General features: G+C 34.9%; 1 protein-coding gene across 2 annotated transcripts in view; it reads right to left on the bottom strand.

Moving 5' to 3' along the window:
* Positions 1-6,997, bottom strand: part of SLC17A9 (solute carrier family 17 member 9) — a 45,587-nt gene extending 38,590 nt beyond the window's left edge. For both annotated transcript variants that reach the window (XM_074288812.1, XM_074288814.1), the window contains exon 1: positions 6,346-6,997. In XM_074288812.1, the coding sequence (XP_074144913.1) occupies positions 6,346-6,503 (158 nt within the window). In that variant the 5' untranslated portion in view covers positions 6,504-6,997. The remainder of the gene's footprint in view (positions 1-6,345) is intronic.
* Positions 6,998-12,778: the final 5,781 nt, after the last annotated feature.

Here is a 12,778-nt window from a genome sequence, read left to right as displayed (position 1 = left end):
TCTAGGGATCTTTTGGCTAACTGGAGCAGTCATTAGACTCTTTATTATCAGGTTCATCTCCTGTTAATGAATCAAAGAACATGTGCCTCGGGTCTACCTTTGATGAATTTCACTCACAACAAAAGATAAATTGGAGGCAATCTTAGAGGAAAAGCACTTGAATGAAAGGAATAAGGAAAGGCTTCCTATAGAGAGTGGGATTTTAGCAGGGATCTAAAGCCTAGATGGTGACTTGGGATGATGATTAGAAGAGATCATTCTGTGCATAGATAACAGCCTTTGAAAATGCTAGAGTTAAGGGATTTCTCATTTGAGAAATATCAAGAAGGCTAGTATCACTAGATCCAAGAGTATTTGGATTAGTGTGTAAGGAGTAAGAAGACTGGAAAGATTGAGGCAATTTATGAAGGACTTCAAAAGCCAAACAGAGCACTTCATTTTTTAGCCTAGAAGCAGTTGAGAGCCACTGGTGTTTATGGGGGGAGGGGGAGACAACAGAGGAAGAAGGGTTACACAGTTAGATATTTACTTTAGGAAGATGACTTTGACAGCTTGGTAAAGGATGGACTAGGGACAGACTTGTGACAAACAGACCTAGCAATAGATGATGGACATAAGGTGATGGAGGACCAATATCAAGGTAGTAGCAGTATCAGAGGACAGGAGGGAGTATATGTGAGCAATGTTACAGAGGTAAAATTGACAGGCCTTGGCAAGATATTGAACACAATAAGTGAGAATGAGTAGAGTATGACACCTGGATTTCAAGCTTAGATGACTAAGAGGATGGCAGTTAACATGACAGTTATAGGGAAGTTTAAAAGGGGCTAAGTTTGGGGAAGAAAGATAATGAATTTAATTTTTGGTTAAGTTGATAAGTCTGCTATCACTATGATTTCCCCACCTATCACTATGATTTCCCCATCTCTTTTTATTTCATTCTTTATCAGTTCTTATAAGTCTTCCCATGTTCTTTTTTTTTTAATTTTTAAAATTAATTTGATAATTATAACTTTTTTTGACAGTACATATGCATAGGTAATTTTTTACAACATTATTCCTTGTACTCCCTTCTGTTCTGAATTTTCCCCTCCTTCCCTCCACCCCCTCCCCTAGATGGGAGGCATTCCCATACATATTAAATATGTTATAGTATGTCACAGATACAATATATATGTGCAGAACCGAATTTTGTTGTTGTTGCAAAGGAAAAATTGGATTCGGAAGGTAAAAATAATCTGGGAAGAAAAACAAAAAATGCAAACAGTTTTATTTCCCAGTGTTCCTTCTCTGGGTGTAGCTCTCTGTCCATCAGTGATCAATTGGAATTGGATTAGATCTTCTCTATGTTGAAGATATCCACTTCCATCAGAATACATCCTCATACAAGATTGTTGTTGAAGTGTATAATGATCTCCTAGTTCTGCTCATTTCACTCAGCATCAGTTGATGTAAGTCTCTCCAAGCCTCTCTGTATTCATCCTGCTGGTCATTTCTTACAGAACAATAATATTCCATAACATTCATATACCATAGTTTACCCAACCATTCTCCAATTGATGGGCATCCATTCATTTTCCAGTTTCTAGCCACTACAAAAATGGCTGCCACAAACATTTTGGCACATACAGGTCCCTTTCCCTTCTTTAGTATTTCCTTGGGATATAAGCCCAGTAGTAGCACTGCTGGATCAAAGGGTATGCACATTTTGACAACTTTTTGGGCATAATTCCAGATTGCTCTCCAGAATGGTTGGATTCTTTCACAACTCCACCAACAATGCATCAGTGTCCCAGTTTTCCCACAGCCCCTCCAGCATTCCTCAGTATCTTTCCCTGTCATTCTAGCCAATCTGACAGGTATGTAGTGGTATCTCAGAGTTGTCTTAATTTGCATTTCTTTGATCAACAGTGATTTGGAACACTTTCATATAAGTGGAAATAGCTTCAATTTCATCATCTGAAAATTGTGTGTTCATATCCTTTGACCCATGTTCTTTTAAATATATATATATATATATATATATATGTAATCTGCTATTTCTTGCAATGCAGTAACATTCCATATAGAATTTTTATTCTTCCATGACTCATTCTCCATAACACTCCTCATAAATCTTCAAAACTTTCTCTCATCTCCTTTAAATCTCATTCTTTCCTCCTTTACTCCAGTTTCTGATAAAAAAAAAAAATTATCCCTCTTCTTACCACTGCTAATCCCAGTGTGTGTGTGTGCATATATATATATATATATCTTTGAATCTAATAATTCCTTTTGTCTCAACCAACAGATTTCCCTTACAATAATCTCTTTTCTCACTAATTTTTTTAATCTCTCACTTTCTACTGACTCCTTCCCTCATGTTTAAGTTTCTCCCATTCTTAGAAAGATAGATAGATACATAGATTTAACCCCACCATTCCCCTCAAATTGTCATCCTATATCACTCCATACTTTCACAAACTCCTAGAAAAACCCATCTAAAAATTTTCCCTTCTACTTCTTTTAATTATTTCTCCACTATTGGCAGTCTAGCTGATTTCAACTGATGAGATGAAAATGCCCTCTCCAAAGTTAGAGGTTCCAAATGCCTTGGAGTTAAATATTTTAAGTTTAAGTGAGGGCAAAGCTTTTACTTCTATTCTTCTTTGGAACCTCCTTTTCCCTGAGAGTAACAAAATTTTAGGAAGTATAGTTGACCTTTTTTTGTAAATAACCTGAAAAGGACTGAAGAAGTCCCAAGTATCTTCACATTTGAACATTGTTGGCTTTGAAACAGTAAGGACAACAAAGACTATTGCTTTCTAAATGGCAAAAAAGAAAACATAATAAAATGGGGACCTGGGTCCTAAATCTGTCATTACCAAGTTGAATGACTATGAGCTAATCACTTTTCTGTGAGCTACAGGTACTTGACCTATACAATGAGTATAAGTCTTTACCCTACCTTACAGAGATGTTACCAATTTTCAAACAGCAATGCTTTGTTGAAGAAGCTTGAATCAATCAACAAGCATTTACTAAATACCAGTTTCTCTAATAGGTACTAGAGATAGTGACAAAAATAAATTAATCTACCTTCAAATACCTTAAAAAATGTGTACATTTTTAAGAGGCCACAAACTTTATACAAATACAAAGTCATACCCTAAACTCCTTCCTGCCAGAACACTAGCAATCTCATATAGGAGGTGATGATTTTAGCTAAGTTTTGAAGGAAACTAAGCTATGGAAAATGGAAGGAAATTCTTAACATAGAGGACAGCCTATGCAAAAATACAGAAAAGAAAAATGTTGTGTGTGAGGCACTGCATTTTTCTTAAAGGATTTTTTTGGGGGAAAATCTGTTTTCATTCACAATATGATTTTTATGGATATGTTTTGCATAATTTCACATATGCCATCTTAATGGACGTTTGGAGGAAAAGAGAGAATCTGGAATTCAAAGTTTTAAAAGGAAAATGTAAAAATTTGTTTTACATGTAACTGGGGAAAAATAAAAATATCAAATACAAAGAATATAATTTTTTTAGCAGCTCTGTTGCATTGATGAGATGAAGAAATAAAAGACTTGAGAGGGGAAGGCTGAGTAGAAAGTTACTGTGACAGTCCCTAGGCAAGAGGTGATTGAAGCCCTGGGAATAGAGGAAAAAGTACACATGCAAGAGATATTGTGGTGGTAGCATTTATAATAGCTGGCAGTTGATTGGATGTGTAAGGTAAGACAAGAGTCAATGATGACTCCTAGTTTATGAATCTGGATGACAGATAGTGTCCTCAACATGAATAGGAAAATTAGGAAGAACTTCGAGGTTTGGGGGGGAATGCGATGAGTTCTGCTTTAGACAAATTGAGCTTGAGAGTCCTAAAGGCCATCCATATTGGGTGATGTTGTACAAGACTAAAGCTGGAGACATGGATCTGGGAGTCATATGCACATATAACTGAATCCATGGATATTGATGAGACCTATAAGTGGCTATACAAAATCATAAGATCATAGATTTAGAACTTAAATAGAACATCAGAAGCCATCTAATATCCCTTCTTTTAAAGATGAGGATATGTGCCCAAAGTAATTAAGTGACTTGCTCAAAATCAAATATTGTAAGTGATAAAGGTGAGATTTGAATGGAGCTTTTTAACTCCAAATCCAATGTTCTTTTCCCTTTTACAATGACGCTATTTTTCTTTTCTTTTTTTTTAAACAAGAAGCAAATCTTAAAGCTAAAACTTGGAATATAATTTAATATTTCCCTGACACTTTGTGCATAAAACATCCAGTATCTATGAGATGAAGTAAATAATTTACAACTCTAAACTGTCATATACCTACTTCAGGAATGGAGCTAAGTAAGTCATGCTGCATCTGGGGAACCCTACAAGTGTGAAACAAAAGTGGTGAAAAGAAGGAAATGAAGAGAATGGATGACCTGCCCCAAATCTAAACTATGTATCAAAGTATAGTTATACTGTCTTTAATTGGTCACTGGAAGAAAAGAGCTTCTTTGTTATGATTATAAATAGCAGCTGCCTATTCATTCTTCAAGTATTACTCCTCCCCTTCCCAACATTCATTTATTATTATTTCATAGTTCAATATGTATTTTACTCATTTATGTTGTCACTTATTTTGGTATTTTAATTTTAAGGCTTTTCTTTGATTGTCTGCTTTTCATTTCTGCATCAGTTCTCCAGAGCCATGCCTATCACAATCCCTCTGTGGTTGCCCCTAAACTTTATCATTATCCTAATTAAAATGTGAATATTCAAGTTATTTTTCTTTTATATGTAACTCAATTTTCTAAAATTCATTTTTGTGAGTCTTGGGTTTGTTTGTAGTGTGTGTGTATATGTGTGTGTTTCTGTGTGTGTGTCTGTGTGTGTGTCTGTGTATGTTCTGGAAGAGATGATATGTAACTCGTTCTAAAAATCCACTTTGTAAAATTTCTCTTTATTCAGTGCAGAAGTACAGAAGGCACTTAAAAATGCTTGAGTTGAATTGTTTTGTTTTTTTTGCTAAATAAAGTCTTCATTTTTCTGACACTACAAATAAATTAAGCAACTTTCTGTAATTGTACTAGATAAGCACAATTCCTAGGATATATCTTAGAACTTAAGTGTCTTTTCACAGAAAAAATTAAGTTTTTGCAGGGTGTCAGGATGCCCTCTAGTAGAATTCAACACCAAAAATTTCATGTAGAATTCAACACCAAAAACTTCATGTAGAATTCATAGACTTTAAAATAGCCAGAAAAGACTCTTAAAGGTCTATAGATGAAGAGACTAATGTAAAGGGAGGAAAAATAACTTGGTCAATGTCCCACATTAAGTTGCAAAGACTAGTTTTCAATCCAGATCAATCCACTCCTCCTCTTTTCAATAAGTTTTCGTAATTTAACTTTTATCTCTCAGAATTTATTTAACCCTCTGTAAAATGAGGGTGATACCTACAATATTTATGTCTCAGGGCTGTGAGAATCCAATGAAACAATAAAAATTTAGCAAATCTTAAAGGTTATTCTTTCACTCAATTTTAATCATGATGAAAGTAGGTAGTGTTCTATCTGTACCAGCAAAGCCCTTTTCCACACAATAAAAATTGTTTTTGAAATATGTGTATACAAAGTTTTGTAAAGGAGAATGTTGAAAATTATCTATGCATATGTTTTAAAAATAAACAACTTTAATTTTTAAAAATACCAAGATGAAAATAATTGAAACTTATTATAAAACACTTGTCTTTTGCCAAGTTTGAAAAAAAAAAGAAATGTGTATATATATATATATATTTACATGTATAAGACATATATTATTTATATGTGTGTATACATATATAACATTGTGTTTTTATATATGTACATATATAGAATTCTAGTTATCATTTTCCAGAAATGTCTTCCCCCTCTTTCTACCTACTCATCTTTCAGAGGTCTGGGTCCCCAGAAAGTTTGAGCCTAATAATGTTACCCTCTTCCATTGTCTATCTATCCTAAAGGGGGTGTTTCAAATCCCCAGGATTATCTGGGTATAAATCCCAGTTTAAGAAGCTGTAAATATTTTGTAAAAGTAATCTTTGTAAGGTGAAACAAACAAACCAACCTAAAGGTATTATTACTCATTTCCCCGAGTTAATAATATCCTAGCACTCACCACACCTGTAGCTTAGCCACTATTTACATATTAATACTCTACCCTCTCCTAACACACACACACATAGCCTCTCTTTTAAAACTGTTACCCTGAAAATTATGACTTTTAAAACTACAGAGAAAAAAGGGCCTCAAAGTCTGAAGAAGGAGGCCATCAGATAAACACTTCAGGCACTCAGATGGTTCTTCCTACCTGGACCAATATGTCTCTGCGCTGACATCTCTCTTCATCCTTTCAGGAGAAGGTGCTTTGGACCCCAGCGACGGCTGGAGTGACAATTGATGCTGGTGCTGATGGTGACAGTGGTGATGTACTGGCGCGGCCCCAAGTTTGCAGTGACCTGAGGCCATAATCCCAGGTGGGCAATGCAAGCAAGTGGAAGAAGCTCCTCTAAGGATCTGTTGGGATAACTCGGGGGTGTTTTCCCATGACTGCAAAGCCGTAGGCTGGCAGTGCCAGTCCAGCGAGTGTCCCAGGCAGTCTGCAGAGCACCAGTGTCTCTCTAGGAAGGCTGGGGTAGAAGAGAGGTTGGGGGAGGACTGGCCAATGCTGAGAGGTGCTAGCTCAGGACCAGCTTGGCCAGCGAACCGTCTCGTCCGTCTTCTGACAGTAATCCAGAATCTCGCGGATCTGGTCCGTAAAGCGAGCCAGACTCCAGGGGAGTGCCGCGTCAAGTCCACGTGTCAGTCAGAGCCGCTCTTCCTGTCCAGGCGTTTCCAGGACGTGTCTCCCCCCGAACTGCCACAGTTGCAGAGCCCAGCTGGGCGGGGCTCCCTGCCAGCTGGCTTGCTGGCAGATCACAGCTCCTCAGCATCCACCTTCAGGACAACCCTCAGAGAGCTCCAGAACTGAGCGGGAAGGGGGAGGGGAAGAGAGGGCGGGGCCGTTTAAGGGGGAGGGGGAGGAATATGAGGAAGAGGCGTTCTATCCGCTGGCTGGGACGTTGCTGCAATTTCATAACTTGAAATATGCAAGGGCCCGAGCTGGTCCGTTTATTTCTCCTCTAAGAGAGGAGTTCGGGGAAGGGGCCGGTAGGCGCGTAGCTGTAGTGCCTAGCTCTCGATCTCGGTGAGTGGGTTGCGTGATTTAACTTAGTTTCTGTCGCACAGTATTTGTTGAGGAGTTCGGAAAACAGCTGGGGCTGGAGCGGGAGCGGGAGTGGGGGTGGGGGTGGAAGGTGGCCACAACGAAGTGAGGGAAGCAGGAGTTACTGTAGGGCGAACTCCTTAGTCACCAAGCGCAAGGAACACCCCACTTTTACCAACGACATTATGGGAACTTGAGTAAAGGAAAAACGGTGAAGGGAGCTTTCCTTAAGAGGACTACTTTTTTTTTTTTTTTTTTTTTTAAACTAATTTCACCGCTATAGGGTGCTACCTATTTTAAATTTTTCTTTGGACTCACCCAGTGTTTTCTAAAGTTCGTTAAGATAGCCATATTTTTGCACTTGAGAAAATGCTTAAAAGAAAAAAAAACTATAGCATAAGAACAATTAACTCTTTCATTAAATATCGCTGAACACTGAAAAAAGGGTGACTTTCACTGATTTTTTTTTTTTTCCCTCCGCCCTCGGGGCGGGACGAGGGCTAGCCCAGGACCCGTTATTGAATTGGTATGGATGAGGAAATTCCTCCACCAATCTAGAAGAGCACCTTCTCTGAAACTTTATCTGGGAGCGGTTAAGTACCTGGCCCTGAGTTAACAAAACCAGTAAACACTGGTCTTAGTGGAATCCAGGTATCCCTAATTATCCACGTGATACTGTCTCTTCCCCCACGGGGAAAAAAAAAAAAAAAAGCAAAATTTGTATTTACTGTCCTCTCCCTTTTGATCCTTGAAATCACTGAATATTAAATTCTCTTGAAAGAGAAAAAAGGAATTGCTGTGGTCCTTAGCCTAGTTTAGCTCTATTAGCCTAGCATAGCTCATAGTTCGATGGGAAAGCTCAGATTTCAGCAATAGAAAAACTGCCAGACTTCAAGCGAAAATTTCAATTATTTCTTCTAAGATAATTCTGTAGGTCTATGGGAATTTATAATGAAATGAAACTTGATATTCCAGAACCATTATCAATACAATATGATCTGAGTTATCTCCATCCACCAGATTTCTTATGTCAAAGTTATTTTAATCCAGCTAATAGTAGTGTATAAACTATAGATAGCTCTTGAATTGTATTTCAGGGTTGGTTTCCAAGTATTCATGTAAAAATATGTTGTGTTGAGAACTGAAAAGTTCTTTTAAAAATATAAGGTAAGATTAGTTTCTTGCATTTTACCAGTGATTATTTAGCAAAACTAGATTCAACTAAATTAGGGTTTATTGGAAAGCAACGTCATCCTCTTTAGTTCTTTGCTCCTTTGCATTTTTTTTCCTGTAATTGTTAAAAGTAGGCTTCTGTACATAAGTTTATTTAGGGAGATGATGCTCCTAGTATAATTAAATCTCAGCAAACAGGGTAATAAAGGGATGGAACATTTTTAGTCCTTCAATTTGTGTGCTGCTTTAAAAGCTTTTGCTACTCAAAACTTTTCTTCTTACTAGTAGATCCCCTATCCATTGCTTAAAAACTTAGGATCTTATTTTTCTACAGGTTTCCATTTTTTAATTTTTTTTTTTTGGTAATTTACTAGAGTTCATGGCAGGAAATCAGGATGTAGTGGCACTGAGCACCTGAACACTTAAACTTTAATGTTATATTGAACATAATAACAACTTAGTCAAATGCTAAAGTTTTATTTGCCTATACTAAATGTATGCTGACTTCCTATTCCTTTTTATTCTTCCTTTCTGATTTAGTCCTTGCCTTCTTCCAGTTTTTCCTTGCTCCTTTGTATTTTTTCTCTATAAATGTCAAAAGTAGTCTTTGTACAGAAATTTATTTATAGACTGTACTAATATAAAAATTAAGTCCGCTAATTACACCTTAATCATGCACTTTCCTTATGTTATCATTAATTTTAAAAAACCTCTATCCTTTTAAGAATCCAGTAATTATAGATACAATGATTAAGATCTATTATAGTGCAACTTTCTCACAAAGAATGGGGAAAAAGATCCAAACAAACCTTTGTGGGCAAGGCTGTCTTATTTTTTATATGCTCACTTATCACTCCTTCCAGATTATATGGATAGATGCTCAATAAATAGACAAATATTTTGTTCCTAACACAAGTATCCAGTTTTGACAACTGTGAATGGAAGAAAATAAATACAATAAAAGGTGTAGAAAGAGACCAAAACAAAGGTAGTAAAAAAATACCTTAACACTAAAATTCAGAAATGGGGGAAAAAAGGTTAAATCTTATATATAAACTTGGTACAATTAATGTAGTCTATACACAGAACAAGCTCCTGTTTTTACACTTCTCAAACATGAATAGTATTTTACTTTGCAAAATAAGTTTCATATTAATTCAACAACTAGTAGCAATTTAAAGATTAAATTTGGAATCATCACAATTCCAGGTAACCAAGGTCACATTCAAGTTATTTGAAGAGCTGGAAGGCAAATCTTTCTCCAGTGGTATCTAGATTTTACTACTGGAATAAAGACTAGCACAAAATGAATACAGTACCCTTGCCCTTGAAGGAGATATATTTCTAGATAAGGATTGGGTTTTGCTGTAGATAGATTTATAAAAAGTTCCTTAAGTCTTTTGTCAACTTTCTTTTAGCTGAAATTTACTTCATAGGAAAAATTTATTCAGAATGAGCTCAGGCAGATTCACAATTATAAATCTGCCCCAAAAGTTACTAAACTGATATAGTGATACCACTGCTAGGCCTATGCCCCAGAAAAATCAAATATGAAAAATACCTATTTGTACAAAAATATTTTTGGTTTTTTGTAGAGGTCTCCAAAATTACTAAACTGATCTAGTGATACCACTATTAAGTCAATCCCTAAGAGAAAAAAAGGATGAAAAAGACCCTATTTGTACAAAAAAATGACATTTAAAGCAGGTTTGATTTTTTTTTTTTTTTTTGAATGCAGGAAAGATTTTTACATTCTTGAAATAATGAGTGCCTAAATTAGTAGGCATACTTTGAAACCCCAAAGGCAGTATTTTATTCCTATTCTGAAGTACCAGTCCCTCCTCGAGTCCCCATTAATTGAATGTTACAGAAATTACACAATTACTTTTTTCCCCTTGAGGCAATTGGGGTTAAGTGACTTGCCCAGGATCACACATTTAGAAAGTGTTAAGTATCTGAGCTCTACTTCAGGGCTGGTGCTCTATCCACTTCACCACTTAGCTGCCCCCAATGTAGTACTTTTTTGTAAAGGCAAAAAATTAGGAACTAAGATAGTACCCATCAATGGGGGAATGAATCAAAAAAAAAAAAAAAAATTGACATGGATATAATTGAATAATATTGCACTTTGAGAAATTATGAAAGTCATTTCAGAGAAATGTGGGAATATGTGCAAGTCAATTCTAAGTGAAATGAGAATCAAAATAATTTATATAACGTTATAAAAACCTTAAAAGATTTAACAACTCTGATTAATGCAATGACCAACCATAATTCTTGGCACCCAGTAACGATACGTGCATCTTGCTGGAGAGGTGATAGGACTATACATTCAGAATAATGTATTTTGGGATATGGGCAATATGGGAACTCATCATGCTTGATTGACTTCCTACTATTATTACAAGGGTATTCTTTTTAATTTTTTTCTACCCCTTTATCCCTCCACCTCCATATCCTTACTCAAGCTGCCCAAAGATAGGGATTGAAAATTAAAAAAAAAAAAAAAAAAAAGCTTGATAATTTGGAGTGGAAAAATATTGATCATGAAAGTTATCAGAATCACTATTACAATATATGTTGAGTTGAGATCCTATTCTAAGAATTTTTGCATAGTAGATGCTTAGTAAATATTTCAACTTAAAATCCATGATGCCATAAATATTTGAATGACTTTGGATGTCATTTTGTCTTGGTCTAGTCTTTAATTTAAACTTTCTTTCCTAATAACTGCTATAGCCAATTTGCTTTCCTAAAATTTTTAATATTTAATTTATATTTATTTAATATATTTAATATTTAATTTAAATTTAATATTTATTTATATTTAATATATTTAATAGCTCATTGTTTTTTGTAATTGAATAATTCTGTAACCAAATTATATTGATGTAATTATAAAAATACTTTTAAAAATTTTATGAATCCTATTTTAAGAATCCCTATTGTAAATAGGAGGGATAATAAGACCCTACCTGCTACAAGAGTGGGAAAACCTGGATGAAAAAAATCAATTTATAGTGGGAAAAAATTTATAGTGGGAAAATTAAAATTAACAGGAATGAAGGAAAGCAATAGAAAATATGCACTGCTTTTCATCTAGAAAGAGGATATTGATTATCCTATGTATAATAAGAGAAATTATTGAAAGGTGAAATTCAAAAGCACAGAATTGTTTATTTCATTTAAATGCAGATCTGTTCTTTTAACAAACATCTGACTTTTTTTCTGGAACAGTCATAAAAAGCTTGTTAACTGCCTTTTAAGAAATCCTGAACAGGTAAAAACAAAGACTGGAATTGAAAAGTAAAGGCTTAAAATCAATCAAAAGGACAAATTTTAAATGCTAATTCGTACAGATTACTGATAAAGAATTCCTAATTTTCCTTTACACTATGCCAAGTCTTCTTTAAAAATTTTGTAATCTGTGTATTTTTACTTATCTTCAGTAGGATGAGATTTTTTTTTTTTTAAAGGACATTAATCCCACTAGTAAATCTCAGCACTTTAGGAATATGCCATCTAGGTGCAAAAACCATGTTCAAAAAAATATCTTGTTATCTGGCAGATATGGTGGTTTTAAAAAAGCAACTACCAAATTACCAGAGTTCAGTAAATTCTGCCTTTTTTTACACTATTGTTAATTTTTTTTTTTAAAGAATGATAGGATAAAAGACCATGCATGCTCCATTAAAATAGGTACAAAGATTTAAAAAAGAAAGAGGATGAGAACACAAGATAAATGCTACCAAACAGCATCCATTTTCTAAGTAGGAAAGGATCTCAATGACTAAACACAGTCCTTTCTATAACATATCCCAAAATGGCTAGCCAGTCTTTCCTTAATTACTTCAAGTGATGGTAAAACACTACTTCCACTTTTGGATAGCTGTACTGTTTAACTTTTCCTCATACGAAGCCTAAATTTGAAGACATCTTCCTTCTACTCTTTAAACCCAATCATTTTAATTTTAAAAAGCATAATTTCCCTTTACTGCTAGCAAAACCCCTTTTACAGAAGCAAAAACTATATCTAAATGATTAAATATCAAATTAGAAGTAGCAATAAAGGAAATGAAATGCCTTCCAAGATAGTGAAAAAATAAATAAAAACTGCTGAAACAAATCACGAGCAAATTATAATCTTAGAATATAAAATTTATATGGTTTACATTATTAGTTTAACAGTATGTATTTCTAAACATTAATTACAGCAGTTATGTCAATGACATTAATCCACATGGGGTATTTAGCAAAATAATAATTCAACAAAGCAACAACTGATTTAGACACTGCTAAACAGTCTACTTTACTACATTAAGTTTCACCTAAATTTTCAAGCCCCATCAGTTGTTAACTAAGCTCT

This window comes from Sminthopsis crassicaudata, chromosome 2 (assembly GCF_048593235.1).
Source record: "Sminthopsis crassicaudata isolate SCR6 chromosome 2, ASM4859323v1, whole genome shotgun sequence".
NCBI lineage: Eukaryota > Metazoa > Chordata > Mammalia > Dasyuromorphia > Dasyuridae > Sminthopsis > Sminthopsis crassicaudata.
This window is presented reverse-complemented; position numbering and strand designations above follow the sequence as displayed.